Below are 27,675 nucleotides of genomic sequence, written 5' to 3'. Positions count from 1 at the left end.
GGTCTAAACTGAGGTGTCCGTCTCTTTCTTCATCAGTGGTATGCCAGTCCGGACTACAACCTGTTTGGGCCGTACGTAGAGCACCGCAAGCTCCATCCTGGCCAGTCCTTCTACATCCTTCACCCAAGCTATTTGTGGCGACTCTGGGATGTGATTCAGGGCAACACTCAGGAGAATATCCAGCCCAATCCTCCCTCGTCTGGCTTCATAGGTGAGTACACGCACGCATGCATTAATAAAGCCGATATGCATTCGGTGTACGTCTGTTCCCTTCCTCTGTACGCTTATCTTTCCATTTCATTGCCTGCTCCTGGAGCAGATGCAAACGCATACACACACACGCTAAGAAGGTTGGCGGTGATGTGTCCACTGTAATCTCATTTTAGAAGCTCTCCAGCATGTCAATATTGGTCTCTTCCGCTTACATTTTCAGACCTCATTTTCTGGCTGTTATACCCACTTTCTCCTCTGTACCCCTCTACGTTGTACAGTCACCTCATCATCGACCACGACACCACTGACCAGGAGCATTTGTTTACCTCAAAAGCGACAGACCATTATTCTTATGGTTAATCCGTAGTGTTGAGTGACACATTCTGTGTCATATTGAGTGTACTCGTCAAGAATGATTCCTCATTGCTGTGGATTCCTCAATAATAGGTCGTCACTATATTTGGTGCCGAAGACACAACAACATAACACAGATTTTGTAGCTATATTACAGTGTAGCTAGCCACAATGAACAACTTTTATTTATCACAGTATAGCTATAAAGTGGATATCTGAGAGGAAAAACGCCAAAAATGACATCCTCGTTAAAAAAATGTATTTGTTGTTGACAAAATACCATCAAGATCATAATCTACTCGTCATAAATCATTTAAGCAAAACAAAAGTAATACAACATTAAAAAAAGAATAAATGGAACAGAACTAAAAAGAATCTAACAATGATAGATGACGTAAGCTGATTTCACCAGACACACTTTGATCTGTTGGAACTGAAATGTCCCCTCATCAAACACAGTAAACCAGTCCTGCTCTTTTACTGCACTGGCTCTCAACCACAGTGTGGCTGGTTTTCTGTTCTGATTGCAGTTTAATATACAGTATGCAGTCACTGATGAGATGGCCTGAATGAAAGGCAGCAGGGCTTTACATTTAACAAAACGCTATTAAATTCGAAGGCCTCACTGCTTGCGTCCTTAATTAAACTGGAATGTCACCGTGTATTTGTTTCTATTCTTGTCGTGTTACCTATATGGTAGAATGAACGTACTGCAAATTAGACAGGTTTCTGGTTAATTCTGCTTCAGTAAATGCTGTTTGTATAGATTATCCTTTACCCAGCTGTGAGCAGTGACTGACCTTTTAATAAAACACAATCCCCCTCGCTATGTACCGTATTTTCCGCACTATAAAGCGCACCGGATTATAAGGCGCACCTTCAATGAATGGCCTATTTTAGAACTGTTTTCATATATAGGGCGCACCGGATTATAAGGCGCATAGAATAGAATAGCGTCGTAAGCGTGTCTCTTGAAAGGTGCCATTTTGGGGTCTTTATACACACAAGTGGTGTTGGACTAGGAGTAAGCACAGTACCGGTGTTTACCGCGGTGCGGCTTTGTAGTTTACCAGTCGTACTGAAACATTTTGACAGAGCGGCGTGTACAACCAGTATGGATCAACCAATTGATCCATATATAAGGCGCTCCGGATTACAAGGCGCACTGTCGTTTTTTGAGAAAATTAAAGGCTTTTAAGTGCGCCTTATAGTGCGGAAAATACGGTAGTTAGAGACATTTCCGCCTTTCTTAATTGACATCTTGTCAACTGTTGCTATGGCACACATAGCTGACTTACAAAGGAGTGCAAATGGGAAGTTTTTTTCATCCTAACACATTACTTTACACTACATTCATTTGGCAGATGCTTTTGTACTTAAATAGGTGTGCTCGGAGCCCTTTTAAAGAGAGAGTCAGTTCATTTCCCTTCACTTCAACGGACCAGATTTTATTCACGGTAATTGCTGTCAATCGTTCTTGGAAGTTTGCAGCGTATACTAGCAGCGCCATAGAGTTGCAGCGGAATGGAACGTTCGTGATGGACTTTTAACAGGTAAGACGTTTAAAGAAAGAGATTTTATGTGCATTACAGCATGTAAGTGGATTTTCCACCACTAAATTAGTAGATTTAGATAATGTTAACTGATAACAGATTAAGCTAATTAACCATACTGGATAAAGTGAGCAACACATAATGGTAAATATGGAATAAACAGACTATGAATTGTAAATTCAGTTTGCATAAGGCCATTTTATCACACGCTGTGTAATCGGAGGGATAAAGGCTTCTGAATGGGATTTCTTTGTAGGATAGGGGGATTTAAATATCAATATTAAATGTTATATTTGATCAGCTAAATATAACATTGGGGCATGTGATTGCAGAGTTGTGGATGTAGGTAATAGAATGAGCATATCAACTTTGCAGTAAGAGCCATTATAATAAAGTTAATGGTACACCATAATAAATGGGAAGAGATATTTTTGTGACACACTGCTACTGGTATGGATTTAGAGTGCATATTTGAGACTTCTAAATGCTAAACAAGAAGTAACATTGGGTTGAATTATTTAAGGCTTGATTATTGATTATTACCTGTCAATATATGTTGCAGCTCAGCCGATTGATTTGTGGATATGAGAGAGCGAAGTTGGAGGAACTATGTAAGATTGAAAACACAAGGTACGTTTACAATAGGCCAGAAATGTAGTATTATAGTAGTATTAAACAACTGCATTATATACATAATCATATTAAACATGTAGTATATTACTGTATTGTGTAGTGAATTTTGTTGGTGTATATTAGTAAGCTACCTGAGGAGCACTAGATGCTGCGTGGTGGAGCATCAGTGATGCTGCAGGTCAGGAGTGTTGAGTTGACCTCGGTGAGATTGAAAACATAAAGTGTGTTTCAAATAAGACCAATAAGGAATTATGCTAAATGTATATTATACTGCCATATGATAGAAAGGATTATACTAAATATTTATAGTTCCTGTCCAAGCCTATAAAGGTGTGTCTGACCCTTTCTCCTCTGTCCCTGTCTCTCTTTCAGCACAAGAACCACACTATTCAAAGGAGACAAACAACTCATCCTGCACTATGAGTCTCCACTCCCTGGGTTGTGCAAGCCTTTCCCTTTTAGTTAAATAAATAAACCCAATCATCCGTCAATCTGAAAACCTGCCAAGATTTCCGTGTTTTTTCCCGTGAGATTAAAAAAATGTATTTGAAGACACCAGTTTTGTGAGCATTGACTTGACATTTTGACGACTACGTGTGCGTGCGTGCGTGCGTGCGCGCATATGTCTGTATGGGCATCACTAGGTTGCTGGTCCAATTGTAGTGGACATGATGTTGTATTGTTTCCTTTCACCTGTCCAGGGACTGCAGATGGAAATTACAGAACACCACTTCTTCTTGTTGAGAATAATGTGTTCATGTGCATAGTCCCTGATGTAAATAAACTAAACTATATAAATATGAATCACCCCAATGGTGTGGCCTTTGTTTGTGAAAAAATGCAAATGCAGTGTTTGAATATGAGACCACCATGAATTGAAGAAATGGTAGAATGGTTATATAATCTGAATATTGATGCATTTTTCCTCTCCCTCTAAATATACTATTTAGAATGTAATTGCTCTTGAATATCATACAAGTTTAAGAACATTAAAATAATCCTAAGCAATAAGCAACAGCTCTTTAAACAAGGCAACCTTCGGCTCAAATATGTCAACAAGACGGGTAACTCTAGCTGTTCACACTATTCCTCAAATATTAGTGAATTGTACTTAATTTGACTTAAAACAAAACATTCATCTCACTACATAAATATGTCAGTGTTCTATGACTGTTGTAAATCAATTCATTTAATTACCAGAAATTGCAATTTCTATGCATTTCTATTGCCCGCCAAGTACTTCCTGGAACTCTCTGAGGTCTACGAGTATAACGTGACGATCGAGCATTTTGAACTTTCATTGACGGGACTCTCTCTTTAAAGAGCTCTGGGTGTGCTCAACCTTCAAAGGAACAAGAGCTACATTTTTCTTTTCAGGAAAGTAGTACATGTCAGCATGGGGCGTCAATTACTCCTACTCCGATGCTATACGTGGAGGGTGCTGTGTGAATTATTATTTTAATTTTTTTTGAAGAAATACAGTCGTACAAGAGGGAGGGCACTGCAACCTGCTGGTACACATGTCATTCTTGACACTCATGACATTAGTTCATTGTTGTCAAAGTCCAAATCTTAAATGTCTACTGCTCTTTTTCAGTATCACAGAAAAGACAGACCGCATGTTCAAGCTGTTGATTAGAAAATCCATTGACAGTAATGTGGTAAACCTTTATAAAATGGCATTTTTCATATAGTTTTTTTATTTATTATTTTTTTTTAACCATTTTCACAAAAACTTCCACCTTCTCTTAAAATACAGCATCACAATGATTCTCTTCCACAGCAATACTATTCATTTAAAGAATAATGACAGACAATAACAACTTGAGACCATCTTGCGATGGGGTAACACCAGCCGCAATGCCAAATCGGGTCAGGGACAATGGCCCCTTCCCCACTCCCTATCCCCCTTTTTGCGGCGCCCTTGCTCGGACCACACCCGTCTTCAAACTCGGCCTTCATTTTCATCTCAACTACACACCTGTAACGTAACGTGACTACATCTTGCACGGTTGCCACGCTGTTGCGATCACAAAATCTGTCTACAGGTGGACATGTTCAACCATTCAATTTCAACAGTTTGTGTATTCCACTTCACTGATGTTGCTTCCTGTTTGTCTGTTGATAGACCCTCTAATCCACATGTAAACATGTGTTACAACACAGCTGTGTGCTCTGGTGCCTTATTGGCACACTATTACTCCTACTGGTCATACTCAAACCTAGCATGGGAAATTAAAACCAGGTGAAAGATGCGCCATTCGCCATCCCATAGACTCTTTTGATGTGATCCTCTTCCTTTGACATATTGCAACAGTAATCACCATCGACGTCTCCACAGTAGAAACTTCCCATGGCTTCCGCTCTCCGTCATGGCTTTTACTTGACCAGTGACTCCTAGAGAAGGTGGAGCTCTTTAATTGGATTAAGGTTCACATCGGTGTCTCTCCTCATTCGGAACAATTTAGAATTTAATGTACAAAAAACATCCAACAAAATCATGCAGTAACACAAAGCAACTATATCAAAAGAGGGAACACCGACACAGACATAAAAAATAATACGCCAACCTGCACATCAAAATTACAATATTTTAAGCATTGAAAGTTGCTGGAGTAAAGAGGAGGAGAAGACTGCAGTAACATGATTAAACATCAATCCACTTAAGACACTCATTGAAGAAGCACAACTCTGGCTGGCTAGGCTTGCATTTACAGCAGCGCAATGACTTCCAGTGTAATCAGGAGAAAATGTGCTCGGTAGACGATCACATTGACAGGTGAGTTTATAACAAACATGTACATCCTTTAAACCTTTTAATACCAACTATTACAATTTTGAATTGATCAAACAATGTATATTGAAAGGACACATAAAATAAGGAGTAAGTACTCCATATGGCCAAAAGTAGATGTCCTTGTGTTGTTGTGTACTTTTGGTATTTTGTTCAATGCTCCTTTAGTACAATTAAGGGGAATCCCAATGCTATAACGCACAATAATATTTTAGACAATATTGTGCAGTTTCGGGAAGATCCTTTGCCAGTTTCAACATTACAATGTGCACAAAGAAGACCCAAAAAGAAATGGGTTCCGGAATTTGGTGCTCACCTAGACCCTTCAAACACCTTTTAGGATGAATTGGACTGTGAGCCAGGCCTCATCACAAAACATCAATATCCAACAAGTAGTGCAAAATCTTAATGAAAGCTTCACCGTAAAAGTGGTATAATAACGTGTAATGTTCAGGTGTCCACATACTTTTGGCCATCTCGTTGTTCAGACATTTAGTACTTTTGTGTCTATATCAAAAACTCAAGGACAAACATAAGCTCGCACATAAAATACATTTACTTTTTTTAATGCATTATACTTTAGTCCACATTCCACGTATCTGCTCTGAATGTTATCAGCCGACTGAATGGGCGGTCTCAGCAGTTCTCAGCCTCATAGATATGGGTCAGAGGGGGCCTGATTCACCTACTAGTAGGTTCAGAAGGCCTTTGACATCTATGGTTGATCGCCGGTAGGAATTCAAGAAGACGAAGACGACTTCTAGTAGACGAAGGCTGCGTGGGTTGGATGGGATGGCTCAACTCATGTATTTCTTTTAACCCAAACCTTAATCTATTCATAAACCCAAGCAAGTAGTGATGTCGCTTAAACCTTAAGTTGTGTTGTTTAAATTCACAATGTTAACTTTTACTTCCACAACGTGGACGCTGCAGGTTGACCCGTCTGAAGCATTAGGATGGTAGTGATAACCATTGGTAACAGCCATTCAATCGGCTGGTAACATTTTTAATGGGTGTTCCACTGCAGTTCACGTCCTAAGTGTGGCTGTCCAGCTGAGTCATTGCTGCTTCATCATGACTGTGTTTCCTCTCTGGTCACGTTGAGAATAGTCAGGCTCAGGGGGGCCGGGCTTCTGTGCTTGGTGACCGAGGTGCTGCCGCACTGGTTGAGAGCGTCAGTGGAGACCTGGGCGGTGCAGGCCACCGTGTTACTGTACACTCTGCGGTTCAGATGGATCACCGTGGTCTTGGAGGGCATGGAGGTGTTGCGGTTCGCTGCTGACCAGTGATCGCAGTGAAACAGAATCAAGAAACACCTGTAGAACTGAGAAAGAGATGGAAAGACAGTCAGTGTAAAAACAACTTAGCAGCTCAAACGGAGAGTTCTTGGAATCATCAGAGATGGGTTGACCTTAGTTTCATGCTCGCAGAGAGACTCGATGTACAAGTCCGCTCAGTTTGTTTGGGCAGACATCATGCCTTAGTGCACTTCCATGTCATCACGGTCAACAGGTAGTGCCGCTTGGGAGTTAAAAATGGTCTCCCAAAGTCGTGCTGTGGTCTGGTTAGTTTGACCTTCATCTAACACAGAAGTGGGAAAGGTCTGAAAGCTGCGGTCTGAAATATACGTGTTTGCTGGATATTGTGAGGGACTGAGTCATGTCTTTTCTTTCTCTTCTGTCGTCATTCTTTTGCTTCAGAATAAATTTGAATACAGAATACATTTGTACAAGTCTAGACGGATGTAATAAACAATTATGTAAGGGCACCTTTTGTTATGCAATGGCCATTACTTTAGCATCATTGTGCTGATTCTGATGGCTTATCTCCATGTGCAATTGTGGAAGGCAGTGTAAAATCAATGGAAATAAAAATGGTCCCCCAGTTATGCTAAAGTGAAATTTATTTTTTACGTGAAAAACACGTTTTCCTTTGTTTTGTAGGACTGCATTTTAAAGGTTAATGAGATATATTGTAAACTGGTCTAACACAGAGATTTAATTTACACTTGATCCGTATGTGGTATAATTGTGAGAAAATGAGGTCTAGATTGGACAAATTAGAGGGTCAAACTTCTGGATCTTATTAAGAAAACAACACGGAGCCAACTGGCTTACGAACATGCTATAGAGAAAAGGCTTTAGCGATACACGGGACACGCTCATACATTCTGTAGGAAGGATTTTGCTTGGTTATTAGTGATTTTAATCATGCTGGAGAGCAACAATTGAGAAGGAGCGTTGTGAGCAGAATAACAATACTGAGAGAGAAATGATAAATAGACATTGGCAGGGATGTTCAAAGAAAGGTGGAATGAAAAACCATCAAAAAAACATACGGTGGAACTGGTTTCTCTTTGTGTTGGCAGCATGTCAGTGTATGAAAGATATTATGCAGAGCATGCTGTGGCAGGCAAACTCACTGTGTTCACTCATGTTCATGTATTATGGATTCAGTTCTATTTTTATCCTTATCTAAAGGACGGTTTTGCTGAGCGTGCATGCTCTTCATCAGCACATCCGAACTTCACATTTACAGATGAAAACAAAGAAATGTCATTAACCACAAGGTGACATTAAAGGAATATTTTGGCTTTTTTTGTTGATGAGTTAGAAAGTTAAATGAGAACAATACCTTTCTGGTATCTGAGTCTGGTAAATACAATGCTATAGCCAGCAGTCATTTAGATTAACTTATCATAATGGCTGGTAGTCTTGCATATCCAGACATATCTCCACAGTGCTGTATCAGCGATAAAGGAAATGTCTGGCTGCACCTATTCTGGTATAGGGGGGGAAACCCTCTGGCTTGTTTGTATTTCTTTAACCCAATCACAATCGTCTCGGGCGGGACTAAGCCCAGCATGCAGCAACGGTACGCTTGCAAAACAGATAGCTGAAGGTGAGTAGAAGTGAGACGGTAGAAGTGAGACGGTAGAATTACACGGTCAATGGCAGGCTTATACCCACAGTGTACATCATCCGGTGAGTCAGACTAAGAGACTGTAAACGGGCTAGCACAGACCCGTGCTTTTTTTTTTTACCTCAAATTGGTTTCCAGTTGTGAGTATCAACAGTTTTTAAAGTAAGTCAGGAAATATTTATGAATATGATTACCTGAACCTCTCTCTCTCTCTCTCTCTCTCTCTCTTTCTCTTTCTCTCTCTCTTTTTTTTGCCATTGCAGGCATTCTCCTGATGATGGCGCTATGCGAGCAGGTGCATGTGTACGAGTACATTCCCTCCATGAGGCAGACGGACCTGTGCCACTACCATGAGCATCATTATGATGCTGCCTGTACACTGGGTGCCTACCATCCCCTCCTGTTTGAGAAGAGCCTGATCCAGCGGATCAACACAGGCCCCGAGAGTGACCTTAGGACGAAGGGACTGGTCACTCTTCCGGGCCTCAGCACCGTCAACTGTGACATCTGAGATATATAACCTGACCCTCTGAGTCCGAAAACACACACACACACACACACACACTCCGGCCTTTCCTGGCTGACTAAGGGAGAGGTGCAATAAAGCCACTGGAGACAAGGAGGCTGGAGCTTACATGTTTCAAATTAGACCCATGAAGAAGATAAGCCATAGCCCTCCAGGGAGGGATCAACATGGAGGCTTCTGAAAGAACTTTACTAGACCAGAGACTGGCAGGCAAAGTCTACAAGATGAAGCTAAATAAGAAATGACTCCCTGCTTTAGCTGAGCCACGTTAGCTGTGGAGCTGACTAGGGTAGCAACAGATAAGTGTTTTTAGATAGTCAAGTGATTTTTAAATGGGTGTTTCAGTGGTGTAAACGGTGTTTTTCAATATTATGGGTGGTTCTCCGCTCAAAGGGAATGCCACTGTTCATAACGGTGGATGTTTGTGATTTTCTCTTTCTTTTTTACTGGTTCAAAGGGTTGTGAATAAGCAAAGAAGTCCTCCACGCTGAATGTCATAAAGGCAACATACACTGACAGATGTACACACAATTGCAGAGAGCGGAAACTCACAGAGAAGAATGCACAGTCTAAAAGACGGAGTCTCCACAGAGACGAAGTCAAGCTGTCGCAGCACTCGTATAACTGTGCATTTCATCGCTCTACAGCAGGTGTTCCTGATCGACATCCCGCTGATATCTTCTTGTGAAATCACAAGTTGTTTCGTGTTGTCACGGGGGGGGGGGGGGGGGGATTTCTCACTACTGATGTTGTTAAGCTTAATGCTAAATTACTTTCCTGTGCATGCCAGCTTGCCGGCTCACAACCACCAGTCTGTCGCTCCTTGTTGACACATTTAGGATGAGTTCTCATCCAGTGTCAAGAAGCCTGTCTCTCAGTTAATCACCCACAGGAAGAAAGGCACTGGTTGTCATTTTTTTTGATTCATCCTACCTAAAGTAACTTTTATTTTTTATTTTTTTACACTAACGGCGTAATTAAATCAAAATAAATGGGGCCAAAATGATCTTCAGAAGGAAGCGGTGCTAGGAACAGCCGTAGCCCTGTGCCTGTTGGTCGACTGAACACTTTCCTTTGGTTGCCTTGTGACTGTTCAGGTACATGCAGTACATACTGTGGCAGGACTTCAGTAACATGACGTTTAATTGCTCTTAGAAGTGTGGAGCAGGGGATTCTCAGTTCTGCCTCAGCAATCACCAGCCCCGGTTTTCGATGGTCAGTTTACTCTTTATTGAATGTAATTGTACCGCTGTGTGTAATGGCCAAACCCTCCCTGGAGCTCACCACTGCAGTACATATGGTCTTTAGGGTTATTTCGTTGTCATGTAACAGCCTGAAGGGCATTTCCTACAACTATTTATGTCTCATATTTCCTGTATCCTCTATTGTTGGTTTGTACCCGTCAGCAGCTCAGAGTGGAGACGATTATAAAAGAGGAATTTGAGCCGGTAATATGAGCAGATTTGTTTTGTCTCCAGCTGGGATGATTTTTATGTTTACAGTCAGTCGGTGCCACATCTGCGACAAGCTCTCGAGGTATTTGTTCAGCGTGGAGAGGGAGACTGGTTGTGTGGACAGACGGTCAGAAAAATCTTGCCTTTAAAAGAGATTTCTTTTGCTAAGTGTGCTATTCTATGAAATGTTCTTGTGCCATTGGTTGTGGTTCCATACAAGATGTGAAAACGTGTCTCAGAAATGTTGCCTTGAATAGTCTGATGTATGTTGAATTAGATGGCTCTGTAGTAGTACTAGTATGTAGATGATTCTGGGGCTTCACATTACTTGTGGTTGAGTAGGGCTGGGTATCATGCAACATGTGTCAGTGCTACTACCAACATGTGCTGATACATATTTTTCTTTTACAAAGAAAACCCTTTTCAGGGAACACCTGATCGAAGGAAAGAATTTCAATGCTTGACAGTGCGGGTGGGCGATATAGATATTTTACATAGCAACATTGATATACTGAATATCATGATGTAGTAAAGTTTCTGGAAATTCTGTTGAGAAACTACACTCAGTTGACAGTTTATTAGGCACACTTTGCTAAAACTAAGTCTAGTTAATAAATACAAACTCCTTAAAACAAATGGCAGTGGACAAAATATTAGAAACTCATTCCAGATATACTGTATCACTATAATGCAGAACAACTCAACAGCACCACAAACTAAGCCTTTAAAATGACTTGAATCAACATCTTTCTTCATGAATATAGGATTGATTGCAGAGGTGATGCATTAGACACTTTGAATTTGAATTGAAATGTGCTCTACAAATGAACTTCCCTTGCCTTAGACAGCATCGCTTTTTGCTAGGTGGACCTAAACTGGAAACTGAGTGGATATAGAGATGCATTAACCAGATGGGAATGACTAATTCAGTGAATTACATACATGAGAAGTGTTTCATCACATTGATGCAAAATTCTGTGAATCTCATAATGCCACAAAGCAGTTGTTCTCATTAATTTACAGCTGCCTCAGTAGAAATTGTAAAGGAATAACTCTTGACTGTTGAGAAACGATCTCGCGTTATATCGCCCAGCCCTACTCGACAGCTACGGATGCATTTTGCTCAGAATGCAAACAAAAAAGTCGCTAGGTTTGATACCCAGCCCCAGTTTCTGGTGGATTGTTTGTTTGGCTATTAGAAGAGTCTTGAAACAAGGAACCCGGTGAAGTCAGCAACTGTTAAAATGACTTTAAAAGAGGTTTAAAAAACAGACTAAAGAAGTTTAAGGAGGTTTATAATTCATTTTGAATCATGCAGGTTTTCACCTCTGCTGTAGGGTTTTATGTTTCTCTGTTGACATAAATGAACAACTATTTTATTGCTTGTGATTGTAATACACTGAAGGTGCAAAAACCCTGAACATATTGTACATGTATATTTCTTAATAATGATTACTTTCCAATGCACAGAGCATGCAAATCAGGATCAGGGCTAAGAGTCTTAAACTGTGCTGTACCGTGCTGCAAGTAGACACCATTGTCATTCATGTTGTGAGGCAATTATGATATAAGATTATTTTTGGTGTTTTGAAGAGTTTAGTGCATGCTTATGGACAAGGAAATCACAACCAGCTGCGGTGCAGCTATTGGTAGTTCCCTGGGAGCACTTGATTCAGTGCAATGGATTGTGCCAAATTCCATTTTTAATTATGTTTTAGCAAGGTGGGTTGAGGACTGATAGCAGGACTTCGAAGGTGCTATTGCTTGTTTAATTTAATTTTCAATCCTCTTCAAGACAACAATTTTATTGGCAGGATTAAATGCAGGACATTATGCGGAAACATGTGAAACATTTTTGCAGACACCGTGTGTTTCATTTTTCCCTCTGCTCTTTACTTTTGAGGCCTATGTTTCATGTCATGTTTCGACTCAATATTGTGGGAATTTTCTGCCCCACACTGCCTCTAATTGATTGTTCAACATTTAGGTATTTGGACATTTCCCTCCTGCAGCTTCCTGCAACATAATAAGAGTGAAGGTCCTGTTTCACTCGCAACAGCCTTAGCGTGTTCTTCTTGACTCTGATTTGACGGCGAATTCTCTTCTTACACTTGAATTGATATTTAAAATCGACCATTTGTATGAGTTGTAATTTGTCTTTTTTTTTTTACTGTGTAAATAAAGCTGTTGTACATGTCAAGTTCTGCTGTTGGTGACTCACCTGTTTATTCATGAGTATGTAGATGAGCGGGTTGATGACGGTGCTGCTCTTGGCCAGTAGTGAGGGCACCACGCTGGCCACGGGACTAATGATGTTGGGTGGGCCGAATGTTGCCATCATGGCCACGACGCCGTAAGGCATCCAGCACAACATGTAGCAGGCCGCTGTAGTCAGAACCATAAACAGTATGTGGTACTCTCTCCTCCGGGCTGCAGTTTTTCGGACCTTACCCACCTGTGGATGACAGTCAGAGAGGGTTGATGAAGCTGAGATCTTTTGATCGTTCAGACACTCTGTTCTTGAAGAGCTCCCCTCACATGAAATACCTTTTGTCAAAGCATGACCACTTTTGTTCGTTTCCAACCTTCGTGGCAGCTGGTGATTTTGTTGTTTCACGACAGTGGGAAAATCAACTTGCAGTGTCTTAAACCTTAAACTCTCCCTGTTTGTGCTTTATGTTCTGACATCCAAGATTCCCTAATAGCACAAGCTACAATGCTAATTCCACAGACAAACAGGGACATTTGAAAAAAAGTTAATAATTTGTTAACTGTGTTTCAGGAAAGGGTTTGGTGAAATTTGAAAGCGTTGCCCATTAAAAAAAACTTATGATTTGTATGCATCATGGCGCCAGAGGTTTTCTGTGTGTCAGATTTGAGAAAGCAATGTGGGAATATGCTTCATGTGAGTGCAATAAAAATGACGTAATAATGAGGGTCTTTGATATTGTACATTAGGGTTAGGGGTTACTTTAGTGGTGCAAATTCCATAACAAATGTGCAGTTAATCAAATTACACGCTGTGAACCTTGAGCTTTTCAGGCCCCTGGAGGCCCTGTGTGTGCAATAAAAGCCAGAGAAAACAGTTTTTAAAATATTATCTTTACACTGGCTTATTCATCAGTCAACAAATCTACTTTCACTACTTGTCTCTTGATGTATATTTTTAAGATAATTCATCTAGCTGTATCCTAATCCAATTAAACATCACCCTTTGGATCTCGTCACACACTGATGGCTTTTCTTTATTCTTTCTCCACCCTTCTGTTCTGTGGTTGCATTAAAACATAAAATGAGTTCAGCTCCCTATTGACACACTCCAACACTCTAATCAACTCACTGAATGCAAATGATGTTCAGTTTTAACGAGCGCTGGGGATTTAACTGGGCAGGAGCTCAGCTCTGCTCATGGATATAATTACTTCAAAAGCACAAGATAGTTACTCATGCAAAAGAAGTCCAATTCACTCCTATTTAAGAGGGAAGTTGAACCGTTGTAACACAAACCCCTTTTCACACAAAAATGTGCGTATGTAATAACTATTTTAATGAATTATAATTAGTTTCCAAATCCCTGTTGCTTTTATTTATTAGATATTCATTTTAACGCACGTCACAGAGCATCGCACCACAAAAGGGGCGAAAAATAGCATGGCGTGTCATGTTTCCATCACTGCCGATCAGAGATGGAGGCGATAAATAACCTGCAAAGTCATCTTTGTCTGGGGATTGAATCTGATTGTACTCTTCCCCTCTAAAGAAAAAAAAAAAACTGATGATGGCTTTTTTTTGTTCAGTGGGAAAGGGGCTTTGAATGCTTGAGTTTAATGCCATCATTTTCTTGTCACCGTTATTCCCTTCCACATCTGATGATCGCCATCGATTTGTTGGGAGTCAGACGGTAGTTGAAGGAGACCGTTGCTGCATTTTGGATGTATTGTATGAACTGAATACTGGACTCCAAAATAAAAAATGACTCCCCGAGGGCCAAAAAACGTTTCTAGCCTCTGAGTTTACTTCTGCGTTGTGCGGCCCGCTACACATGCACATTAGTGTTTCTCTCACTGGACCCTGCCTGCTGTCTCTCAGCTTTGGGATGACGTCCCACACTTTTAAAATAGCTTTCTTCTAGAATCTGGGAAAGTTTTAAAACCTTCGAAGTGGACGCAAGGCTGAGTGGCAGCCCTCTCTTCACCTCTCCTACGGTGATATATCCATGATCAGTAAAGGCAAAGTTTTGATGTGCTTGCATTATTGCCGTCAGCTGTTTTGTTCAAGCTTCACAATCAGTGACTCTTTGACCGGCTGCTTGGCTTTTTGGCAAATAACTGCCAATCGTATTCACACAATTGCACTGAGCAGCCTTTGACACGTCTCACTTTTACTCTAGAGATATGCTCAAGCCATTTGCTGCTGCATCTCCCTACACCACCCCAACCACCTCTGTTCTGTATGTGCTGAGCTTGCACTAGTTGACTTTACCATGATCTAAATTTCATTTATGTATTTGTTGAGGCAAATTCATTGTTGCTGTTCAGATTCTTCAAGAGATCCCACAAGGAGTAAAGCCTTTCCGTTCAAATCAAACTTTAGAATTATTTGTTCTATTTCTTATAGGCTTCACACTCGAAGAGCTGTGGCTGTTGGGTTTATATTCTTAATATTTACACACGAATGTACACTAAGTAACGTCTACTATAAGGAATGCATCATAGTATTAAAAATGTTGTTTGTGCATGTGTTGAATCGCATATAAAGAAACTACTTTCTGTCTTGTTTGTTGTGTGATCGGGTCTGTTCAGTTTGAATGGACAGCTGCTCCGATAGTGCTGCTTCTTGACGTCATCAGAAAATGAAACCATTTTCTGAGTCAATGGGTTGTTTCACATGCCCCAAGACGCTCTCAGCATGAGACTGACATTTTTAAATACTGTGGTTGCATTTGGCAAAGGAGGCGCATCCAGTTTCCTTTCCCTGATTCTTTTGCCTATTGATAATAATTGTGTACGTAACGTTAATAATTTGTATCCTGAAACCTTGACTAAGCCACTGGAGGTTTTAAACTGTAGCACTAACTGCACAAAATTGAATACACTCTGTGAGTCAATGTGAGGTGAAATTATTAGGTATGAAGATGTACCGTTAAATAGGGAAGGGGTAGTGTGCTAAATGACAGTGGAGTCCATTTTTTAGGACTGCACAGGTGATTCAAAGAGTGACTGAACAAAGATAATGAAACAGAACTGAAACTAATTCAACTAATGTGAGTGGCTCACACAGACGTAATTATAGGTGAAGGGCACTTTGTGAAAGCCGCTTATTGATACCAGAAGGTTCTTACAAACATGTAACAAATACAATACAAACAAATGTGATTAATTAAAGAAGTAGCCACCCAGCAGTCAGAGGAAGAGAGATCACAGCAGGAACATCCCTGGGACATGAGACCTGCTCTTGTGGAGCTTGACAGCAATGCCAGGGGTCCTGCAACTATTCCTCCTTCTTTTAAGGGGTCAAAGGTTGTTTACTGTCTTTGTGTACTGTACAATCATCTTCTAATAATCTGGATTTGTATAGCCTTTTAAAAACTGAGGTCCAAAGTGCTTTACAAAAATATCGGGTTAAAATTACGAAAAAAAGAACAAAGATTTGTGAGTGTCTTTCGGCTTTCACCGTCACTGCAGCTGATCTTTCTGAGGTAATGCTGTGATAATGCCCGGCCCCGACCCCCTCTGCTCTCACGAATAAACTAAGTAAATCCCTGGGAGCGCAAAGGAGGTAACCTGCTTAAAGCAAGTAAAGACACAGCACCAGTTGCCGTGCTTTGGATACTTAAAATGTGCATGACAGTGACAATGTATACCCTCTTACTGTCATCGGAGCAGACATTGTTTAAGTGGAGACAAAACGACCTTTAAACCCTTTTCGATCACATCCCCAGTCTCATTGTGCACCTATCTAAAAATAGATGCAAAAAATAAATAGTCCAATCATCTTTTTCTTCCTGTAAAACAAAATAAGATGTGTGCTTATGTAAGCTAGTACCAACCAATGTCAACCAATAATATCATGACATCCATCCATCAATCAACAACTTTTAGCAACAAAGGAGGTGTGTACGAAGCCAAAGTCCCCTGTAGCTCCCAAATATCAGAAACCCTCTGTTTGGTCTGACGACGGATCAGCCTCTGGGGGCGAGGGGCTGTTCTTCTGAGGATCTGATGTAGCTAGCAGATATCCTAGCTAAGACTTCCTGTTCGGTGAACTGCTCATGGTTTACAGTCTGATTAGCAACTTCAGATGCAATACTGGAGTTGGAGTTGAGAGACTACATGTACGGCCAGATTGTTTTACAAGTGTTACGAGTTAACAAGCTAATTATATAAACCCAATAAAAAGTTACATCATGATTAAAGGGATTAGTAGCTCCCTATCACGCTACATTCTAAGCCAGCCCACTTACGCCTGCGCTAAAGGCGCTCGAACTTCCGTTTCATTTGGACTTTAAGTTAAAAAACAGTTTGTTGTGTTTCAGGGCAGAATTTTATTTTGTGGCGAAGTGATGCGTGCTACTACTTTCATTTAATGTATTTGGAAGATATTCAGTGCTTTAGAAGCAAAGTAGGTATTTCTGGCACCTACTTCCAAGGTGCATGGAGAAAGTAGAAGTCTGAAAAGGTCAAAACTCCAGCAACACTTGTGGCTATGACAAACTCTACTGTATGCCTGGGGTATTTGCTCCTATTTTAGGTTATATCACCTTCGTTCACTGGAGTGCAAGAAAAACAAATGCCATCCCAGGAGAGAGTGCACACTATTTGGTCCTGGCAGAGGACAGGCAGACTTTGCTATTTTCTGGAGATATCCTAGTCCTTAACGAGACCAGAAACCTTAAAATGTCTCTTCCTTGACCTGTACTTTGCACCCATAGAAACATAGGCTCACAGTGCTTTGTTAAAGGGTGAAGCTTGTGTGAATTCATTGAAGATTGTTTTATAGTTCGGCTTCAATCAACAGTAGTGGGGTCTTCCACTTCCACTGCACTCCACTTCACCCCCTTGTTATGTGGCTGCTGATTGAGCATGCATTTTTTGTACGTCTTTCCTTTGAAAGGTTTCCGTGAATATTTTTCACCTGAAAAATGGGACACCATTGGAGACAGTTGCAAAATACTTGACTTCGCGATAACCACCTGCTGTTCTTTGTGAAAAAACAAACCTAGCCTCCTGTCAAGCTTTCAGAGTGTGCTACTTTGGTGGAGGACCAATTTAAGCAATTTGTGGTTTTGCTTTCAACATCAGACAGGAAAATAGCAGAACATTCACACACACTTTGCTGTCTCTCTACCTGTTTGACTGCCCATAACAGCCTGCTATAGCAGTAGAACATCACCAGCATGGGTAGACCCAGGCAGAAAGTAAAGAGGCAGATGATGTAAGCGTGAGACTGGGCCGTCTGAACCGTCCAGGACACAGAGCAGCTGGTTCCTGCCCCCTCTATGCCATAGCTGCTCCAGCCCAGCAAAGGGGGCACTGTCCAGAACAAGGCGTACAGCCAGGAGCCCCCAATGGCCAGCAGGGGCTTGCGATAGTTTGGCCCCCGCTTGTTGTATACAGTCAGAGTACTGTAGCGGTCGTAGGAGAGGATCACCAGAGAGATCAGCGACACAATACCTGAGAAAGACAAAGAGATGAAGATATCAGAGTGGGCATCTGTAAGTCATCAACACACTATTTTAGATATTCTGCTACAGATCTTGTTGTTATCCTGTGGGATTCAAATGTCGTTAAAGAATTCTGTGCCAATCCATTCAGTTGATATTTCACTGGATAAATACAGACTTCTCAAGCTGGTGGCGCTAGAGGAAAAGTCAGGAGATCACCAAAGTCATTAGGTTTCATCCTTTGGTGACCATGAATGTCTGCCGGGAGTGATGAGATCAGAGTCTAGACTGAACTGACTGTCCTGTAATGCATTTAGTATTTGATAAAGGCTTCAAAAGTGCCCCCGCAGATTCCTAAAGGCTTAACCCGAGTAAGTGAAGAATGAAAACTGTCTGCCAGAATGTTCCTGGCTTTTATACTTTTTTTGATCGCATTCTAACTTCGACTGGGGTTTCCCCAACAATTTTGCTTCCCGTACCAACTCACTTAAGTCCACATAGTTAGAGATCTGTGACACTTAATTTCAATCAAAATGTCGCCACTTTCCCACTGGACAAAAAACCCACCGACATCTGGCTTTGGTATTTGGTGGGAAAGGTTACAATCAAAGGTTACAATGACTCAGCAATAGTCACGTGTATTTATCAGCTCTAGCTCTGTTCGGCAGGGATGCAAAAATGACACTCGGGTGGACGTGCACATTTTCGTCCCCTTTACTGGCGCGATGTTACCACATCTGTCGATAAGTTCTGCAACTCTTTGTCTTTTTAGCCACAAATTCCATCCACCTCTGTCCAAACAGAGCTCGAACGTCATTGAATAGGTAACAGATATAAAAAAGAAGTAGCCTAAACCTTTTTTCCGGCACGTTTATGGCGTCAAAAGTGACACACCAGACAAAAAAACAAAACAAAAGGCATACTCGTCTACTGGCAATAGGAAAGGAGTCTATATTTCCTATTTTTTGGGGTTTTCCCATGTTTAAAAAACCTGCATATACGCACTAATTTTCACCACAGGATCCTAGCACCAATACGTGTCTTATGATTCTGTGGTATTTTTTGTGCGTTTATAAATCAATCAGAAAATGTAACAGTGACTATTCAGAGGAGCTTCAGTACATTTTATTGAGGACTAAAATGGCCATACCAAAACCTGAACTTTTCAAATCCAATGCTGTGACCCATCTGTTGGTGCTTCTTACTCTTTGGACCTCTTGACCTTTTTTTTAATTTATCATAAAGTTACCAAGAATTGCCATTATAGCCCTGCGTCTTTTGTATTTGCCATAGAAAGCAGGCTTATTGTAATACCCCATGGTTCAAAGTGCTATTAACTATTACTATTACCATCTGGCATCCAAGGAATGGGGAGTTAGAGGGCTTACATTCCTGCATCCCTTGAGAAGAAAAACACGGCACATTGAAACCAGGCAGACAAACCACTTGAAGCATGAAACATACAATAAATACAATAAATTAAAATATCTTGTGCAGCTTAAAATGAGGTTCCGTACATATGCAGCCACATTATTAAAAGACAATGTACAACATCTTATGGAGAAACGTGCAGGTCACAAGACTCTCACATGTGCCAACACAAAATGAGAGTTGCCAGGTCAACCAGCCTGCATGTGTTTAGCATGTAGGGGAAGCTCACACAGAGAACATGCAAATTTCATCAAAAACACCCCCTCCTGTTCAAACCTCGTCGATGTGAGACGCCACAAATCACACCTACATTTTATACTGTCGTATCTTTCATGCGACAGTGCTGTTGAAGTGATGAGGAAGGATGCTCCGTGGACACTGTTCTTGCAGGTATAATAAAGTTTATTACAAACAAGCAACACATGCCATTACGGACATCTAGATCGCCCGGAGGTCTCAAGTCGAATCTGCAAGTCCCTCCTTCTAGGGCTCTCGCTTCATCTTTATATAGGATACATGTTATGTTTACATCTGGGCGGAACGTAAGAGAATGTATGTGGCCTCCTCATTCTACACATCCACCCTTCTGCCCCTGGTATCCTGCACATCTGGTTTTCGTCTAAGACAAATACACTTGGGGTCTTCGCTGTATTGTACAAGACCTGAAAATATACCACAATACTTTAAATGAAATGTTCCAGAATTAATTACGCAAGATCAAATGGTGTTGGAGAGGCGGAGTGTCAACTGACTCATCCTCCCGTTGCAGAGGCTTCACAACACACTGTAAACTTCACCATACAGAACGTAACATCCATAAGCAGTGTGCTGAGATCAGTTCAGATGTCGCTTTGACGTTTCTGGTGGTTTGTACTCTACATTCATATCTATGGAGAATTTCACTGAGCGGTTTCACACAAAACGAAATGCTTTGCTTCTCAATAGTTTGCATACTGTAAGAGAAAACTAGCTGTGGATTCTTTTTACTTGATTAGTTTAAGAAAGACGTGTCCTGGGTTGCTTGAACTCTTCCGTATATTCTTTAGTTGAAAAAACAAAAGAGGGCTTGTCACGTTGCAACATAGAAAACTCAAGTGTTGAAGTTATTGGAGGAAAACAAAGAAAACAGTAACCATAGTGCGGATACAAATCTGGGAAAGAACACGCCCAGGTTTCCTTTATAGGATTGTCATTCCAAGACTGAAGAAACACTTGTTCTTATTAAAAATAATTATTATAAGATATTACTTCTGTTGTGTTTATGGATTTCGTCAGGATGTTGACTAATCATACTGCAGAATTAACCTTTGAAAAATATCAAGATTGAAGGTTCTCGTCGCAGTTGAAAAATAAAATCTTTTGACACATTTCACAGTTTTAAGCACTTCTCTCGCAACACTTTAACCCCAAACTGCTTGTGGTGAACGCACCACTTTAGAAAACCTTTTTTTTTTTGTGGGCTAATCGCTCCACTGCTTTTCTAAACATGTTGCTGCCGTTAGTTTGAACCCATCTGTCAATGTGTATCCACTGATGAAATATGACTTTACTCTCACTTATCATAGTCAACTCTCCGTAAATGGCTGGAAAACACAAGACGATAAGAAGATATTTGCATCAACACGATTGAAATATCCGTGGACAGGTGTTCTCCTCTGGCCAGCCCACCACATCACCTTCTGATGAAAAACCCACACATGATGGATGTTCTGTCACTCTCACTCTGGCCATGTGAAACCGACTTGTTATCGATTTGTTGTTCTGACCTCGGCCTTACTGCTATCATTTTTCATGCCACCATCTGCAAATTGCAGGTTTTAGCTGCTTAAAAGTGCACGACAGCCCCACTGCCTTCCCTCATATATTAATCACAATGCACCCATTGCAAGATCACTGATCACCACGCACTGGCACTGTGGTGTTTTGTGTCTGTGGAATATTTTAAAAGGATCTTTAAGTCATTTTCCATAAAAGTCGCTGTGGGGGCAGTTTATTTACTGAGAAGTTGGCAACAATTCCATTGCTGCATAGAAGCAGTCACGTTGATAGTAAAGACCCAAGGCTATGTCGTATTTTTGTGCAGTTGGCAAACTTATCCCAAGAGACTATAAATCACTCAAAATGCTGTGATTTGATTGAGGAGAACAGTTTGTTGTCTCTTAGCGGAGACATTTTTGAGCTATTTTTGAGAGTCTATAGCCATGCTAGAGGCCTGTGGGGCTGTTCTTGGGCACAGCAGGATCACCAAAGTGATGGCAATTCATCCTTAGGGCAACATGAATATGTGTTCCAAATGTCATGGCGATCCATTCAATAGTAGTTGGGATAATGTCATTTAAAACCACAAATTTCAACCTCTTGGTGGTCTTAAAGGAAAAGACCAGGGATCGGTAGGATGTATGCTCTGGAGACTATGGATGTCAGTGCATAATTTCATGGCAATCCATCAGACAGTTGTTAAACTATTTCAGTCTGAACCAAAGTGGTGGTATTGTCAGAGCGCATGGCTAGAAATGACTGAAAACTCACTTCATGCCATAACGCCTTGTCTCAAAAGAGCTGTTACGTTTTTTGCATTTGACAAAATCATTTAACTTAACGAGATGTTTTTTGTTGGTGAATGCATTTGACATTTAACATCTGTGAAGCTGCAGTAAATCAATTGAATAAACACAGGTATGAGTCTTCCTGCGTCATGCTGGTTTCTAGCATTCTGTTTTCCTTCAGCTAACCAGAGGTCAAATGATGTTTAAAAGACCTTGGGTGTGGTTCAATGTCTTCACTGCTCTCTACAATATGAATAAAATCCTTTGCAAGATGTTTTTAAATTGATGCTGATATCACATGATGTGTAAGTTTTTGTATTCCAGCAGTGACGTGGAGAAGCAGCTCCTCCGTTATCTCATCTGAAGGGCAGACAACAGGGTGGGGATGGTGGCAGGCAGATTTACAGATGAATAAATGAATCATTCAAGGCAGGCATTAATACGGGTGTTTGCAGTTTAACCAAAGCAGTCTGCCGTCTTCACTCATATTAAAGCGTATAGCCATGCATCAACGGACATGTGATGGTGTAATGTTGTTTAAACAATGTAATTGCTGGGGAGAATTAGATGTTCTGGATGATGCGAGTGTGCTGGATGCTGGTCAACACTTTAACACATTTTATTCAAAGTGTAGGAGTGTGAATCGTGATGCGAGATTGCCTGGGAATGTTTTTGTTTGTTTACATTTAGGCATTACACACGGCAAAGCAGTTTGACCGCGAGCCGTTACGAGCCCGAGAAAGTACGCGAATAATTCAACTTAAATTCAATATTTGTTTTCTAATGTGACTTTTATTGAGAAAATCATTTACTTGTATCATTTATTTGTATTTGAAAGATACAAACAGAAAACAGAAAACAGTGAACTGTCACTGAGTTTACATGGTGCATAAATATGCACAAAGTAAACATACTGTTGTTTACATGCAGACGCACACAATAAGGTATTTATGAGAATGTCAAGGTGAAATTTGCTTTATGTAATTTGTTCACAATGGAAGAAATATTAGCACAAGGAAATAGAAAGGTTGGTTTAAAAAAACACTCCTACACTCCTATCAGCTTGTATCTGCTTCAGTGTTAATCTTACATAAAGTTTAAGAAACGAAAGCTCTTAATATTCTTATTGCCAGTATGTCAATATCTCCTAAATTCAGTCAGCATTGTTGTGATAGGTAGGTAGGTAGGTAGATAGATGTACATAACCTGCTTTATCTCTGAGGAAAGCATTAGATCAACATCCTGCAAAAACAAAACCTGCAGGCTATATGAAACAAGCATTGGATGTGTCGACTGGTACTGAATCACTGGACAGCGGCACTTCATTAGATAAGCAGTGTATTCAGCATTCAGCCCCATGCTGAGCCCATGGAGACTAAGTCAAAATACACCTGCTGATTTGAAAAACACAGGATAAGAAATATACTATTTTCTTTTTATTTAAATAAAATGCCGATTCGTCTCAATCAAATTTCCCTTCTTTTTTCTTTATCAGTGAGGCATAAGAAAGCACAGCAGGTGAATAAACAAACAAAGCATGCAAGCGTAACGAAACATAAATACATTTTCCCGCCAGATATGAGAGGGTGGAGATACTGTTTGTGGGGACAGAAGGACACATGGAAAAGGATAGAAGAAGAAATGAACATCAGAACTTTTCTAGTTCTGAATCTCTTCCGACCACTCAAAGCGCTTTAACGCTGCGTCATTCAAACCAATTCATACACTGATGGCAGGTGCTGCTCATCAGAACTATCTAACCATTCATACATACATGGAGTAGCGGAACTGGGGATTGAACCACCGATCCTCCGATTGAAGCACAACCCGCTCTACCACTGAGCCACAGTCACCTCATCAGCCATATCCTGAATGGTCGACTCATTGTAAGGTTGACGGCATATACTGGTGTTTGTGATAACCGTGATATTTAAAAATGAAATATTGATATCATGTTAATTTAACACGCACATGATAATATTGTGTACAATCCTCTTAAATCATGTTATGCGCTTATGGTTACAGACTTTCTCTCCACCTCCCGACAAACAAATTTGGATTGTAGTTAATTTGCCAAAAAACACAATAAACTAAGTTAAAGATTAAAACAAAATTAAACGTCTATCACGATGATATAGTTATCGTTAATTATTTTGGCCACGATAATCGTGTAGTGAACATCTGATATTGTGACTGCCCTTTTTCAATGATCAATTCACGACAGCAACTCAAAGCATATGACGTGCTTGTAACAATTAATTAAAGCTGTAAGGCTTCCATTTCAATCACAGTTCATAGTTACCTCGGTATACAAAACTATGCAAAGACAGCATGAGCTGTTATCCAACTGACTGGCATTAGAGAATAAGGCTTTCATTTATATATATTTCCTATTGTTGAGATCGTTCTTTTAACAAGGCCATTGCTGGAGAGATCCAGATGATGCTGGGTGATGTGAGTGTGCTGGATGCTTGTGAACACGTAATCACATTCGCTTCATTAAAGTATATGAGTACTTATTGTGAGTGATGATGCAAGACTGGTTGTTTACATTTGGTCATTACACGCTGGAAAGAGGTTTGACCCCATGCCATCACGTTTAAAAAATAAAAATAAAAATGTAAAAATAGAAGCACACATGTACAATTAAACAAATACAAATAAAACAGACAGAAGGGCGATATTTCTTTAGTCCCTTTTTCTGTGCACTTCCATCCGCTTGTATCTGCTTTAGTGTTTATCACAGGAGATGGATGCTCTTTATATTGTTATTGGAAGCTTGCCATGGCTTTTATATAACCTGAATTCAGTTGGCTAGCTAGTTTAATCCAAGATTCAGCATCCTGAACGTCTGTGAACAACATTTTCACCTCGTTAAATATGAAGACATGACAATGCTATGCATAGCGTCTAAGCTAACAACTGGAAATGTCTAAATCTATATCTCATTTTAAACACATGTTGGATTGGAGATAAGATAGAATAGAAGCAAATAAACACATTCAAGAATCAATGAGTCATATTCTTCAAATGTTAAAAAGATGTAGGCATTAAGGTCAATGCATCCAACTTGACTGCGAAAAGGAGGCACATTTTTCTTTGTGTGGCTAAAAGTACAATTCTTTCAGGTGTTTAAATAGAACATGAACATATACCAGTTTGACACTTCATGCACAAAGGGGTTGACTCACACAAGGGGTAGGACTTTTGCCCCGAATGTTCAGAAGTAGAGCAAAACATTTTGTTTCTTTTTAAAAGACGCCAGTAGGATATTTCATAAACAGTACGCTGCATGAATATACTAAACTGACTGCAATCCCTTTGGCATTTGAAAATTCTGGAAAAGGTCAGACTACATAGCTCGACCAATAAATCAGCCAGAACGATACCATTACAGATAGAACGACGTATGCTGGCAGTTGAGTAACAAGAAATTGTACAGAAATGCCAAATTGGTTTGAGGTTTGAGATAAATTGTGTCAACCTTACATAGTTTACCCACCAGAGAGCACTGACAAGTGGATTTTTTTTACAGTAATAATTCCCGCTCAGTATGAATTTTGGTCATTATTAAAAAATAGATAAATCTCAGCTGGCTCCATATCAAGAGAATTTGTATATGTTGTGGATACCCAAACTAATACGACCTCAAAAGGAATACTTCACCCCAAAAATGATCATTTGTATATAAATTACTCCCCGTGTGTCCTTGAATGAAGCTTGTGCGGTATAATCCAATTCTCATTTATCCAGTTGTATGCTCAATACTTCCCAAACACATGCATCTTCATTAAAACCGTACAATTTGAAACACTTAACTCATGCTTGTCTTATACTTGTTCGTGTGAGTACTGTTTATGCGGAAGTGTTTTAAATGCTTTTTTGGCAAAAATGCATGTGTGGGAAGTAGTGAGCATACGACTTGATAAATAAGTCATCCATTATACTGGATGAGAGTAGTTGTGACAGTTTGTAAACAGATATTTATATAGTTTTGTTCTCGTTAGACGCGGCCCCATTAACTTCAATTCATCAAGACTTTTGTCCGTGTTTTGATTATGGAGGCATGCAAGAACAACAAAGCTTCTTCAAGAGTTGAAGGTAATACAGGGTGAATAATGGATATAGGAATGATCATTTTATTGGTGTGGTATTCCTTTAATGTGTTAGTTTTACTACTGCTCTGACACCACGAATACCCCTTTGTTACTTTTGCACACCTCCAATAAAACAGCAAGAATTCACATTACTTCTACAAATTAAAAAAAACATTTAAAACTTGAATTACCTCATTAAATGAATTAAACAGATTGTGGAAATATGGAATGCCATAGTGAAAACACACTTTTTGTACTAAAGTAGCCATCTTAGGTTTTATCCATTGTCAGTAATGTTGCAAAAAAGGCAAAACAAATTTTTTTTTTAAATATATAGGCCACAATATATAGTGATATCTGTATAACCTGGCTTATTTTGTGGCCAGTAAACTGTTTAAAACTGATGTACTTTCTAAATGATGAATAAGAAAAAAAACGTGTTTGTGATTTTTGGTACTCTCTCAGATTACTTTCCACTTCAACAGCATCACGGAGCATAAAGAACTTACCAAAGCAGGAGTTGATGAAGCCGTACCAGCTGCAGCCGTTGCGCCCCAGCAGCCACTTGCCTCGGATGCTGGAGGCGAAACTGAGAGTGGTGCCGAACAAACACACTAGCATGTCGCTGACGCTGATGTTCAGCAACAGCATGTTCACCGGTGTTCGCAGCTTCTTGAATTTGCAAAACAGCAGCAGCACAATGAGGTTATTAAGGAAGCCAAATGTCATGATGAAGCCCAGCATCACCGACAGCACTACGAAGCCCGTCGGAGAGAGCTTCCCCCTGGCCGCCGACGCGTCCACCAGCTCCCGGTCATCGCTCAGGTTGAAGCTGTAATTCAGAGCAGCCTGACCGGAAAACATCCTGCTGTCCATTCATCGGAGCTGGTCTTCCCTTCAGTCTGGAGCCGTTTTGGTTATTAAGGTTGGTCACTTTACGGACGTGTAAAGTTTATGAGCAGCAGCCACCTTCTTAAATCTTTCTCCATGCTGTTTTTCTTTCTGGGACATTTGAGACTTCAGGGCTTCATGTCTTCATAACGCACATTCCTCCACTGCTGTTGAGAGCATGAAGCTGCTGGCTCGTTCCTACAAACCTGTCACTGTCGCAAAGGCTAAAAAACACATTGGAACCATAAAGTGCCACCTGTTACCTCAACGCATCGCGCGTCCGCTTGTCCGGATTCAGCACATTTAAGTGAGTGCGCCGGGTTCTCTTGTCGCCGTAAAAAAAAAATGTTGGCAAGGCTGTCATTAATCCTCACATTTTATGACGCGACTCTACCTTCTCCAAACTGTTTTATGTTTGGGGAAGTTTTGTCATCTCCGACTCACCACTTTTGGATGGATTGTGTTCCGCACTCAGTGAGGCTCAGGCAAGATGCGCTGTTGCGTAAAGTGCCCTCTGCTCCGCGCTACCAAGCCTCTTTTAAGGGCAACTCTTACGTCACGAGACATACTTATGACAGGGGCTATAATAGGTGCGTGT

General features: G+C 40.5%; 2 protein-coding genes across 5 annotated transcripts in view; one reads left to right on the top strand and one right to left on the bottom strand.

Moving 5' to 3' along the window:
* The window catches only part of st6gal2a (ST6 beta-galactosamide alpha-2,6-sialyltranferase 2a), a 41,942-nt gene extending 29,293 nt beyond the window's left edge, over positions 1–12,649 (top strand). Inside the window, exons 6-8 of one of the 4 annotated variants that reach the window (XR_012957813.1) lie at positions 37–2,120; positions 2,683–2,750; positions 3,126–5,314. Coding sequence is in view for 1 of the 4 variants with exons in the window: in XM_076106891.1 (XP_075963006.1) it covers positions 37–211; positions 8,733–8,980 (423 nt within the window). In the remaining 3 variants the exon portion in view is untranslated. Of the gene's footprint in view, positions 1–36; positions 5,315–8,732 lie in introns of those variants that run through there. The other 3 variants (XR_012957807.1, XR_012957801.1, XM_076106891.1) reach the window with 3 other exon arrangements.
* Positions 5,156–27,602, bottom strand: tmtops2b (teleost multiple tissue opsin 2b). Its single transcript, XM_076106892.1, has 4 exons — positions 26,696–27,602; positions 17,797–18,122; positions 12,671–12,904; positions 5,156–6,871 (listed from the first exon to the last, which is right to left on the bottom strand). Exons 1-4 carry the CDS (start codon positions 27,060–27,062, stop codon positions 6,620–6,622), a joined length of 1,179 nt encoding a protein of 392 aa, XP_075963007.1. The 5' UTR covers positions 27,063–27,602; the 3' UTR covers positions 5,156–6,619.
* Positions 27,603–27,675: the final 73 nt, after the last annotated feature.

The sequence above is a fragment of the Anarhichas minor genome, unplaced genomic scaffold, assembly GCF_050575085.1.
Source record: "Anarhichas minor isolate MPS153535 unplaced genomic scaffold, ASM5057508v1 ptg000004l, whole genome shotgun sequence".
Taxonomy (NCBI): Eukaryota; Metazoa; Chordata; class Actinopteri; order Perciformes; family Anarhichadidae; genus Anarhichas; species Anarhichas minor.
This window is presented reverse-complemented; position numbering and strand designations above follow the sequence as displayed.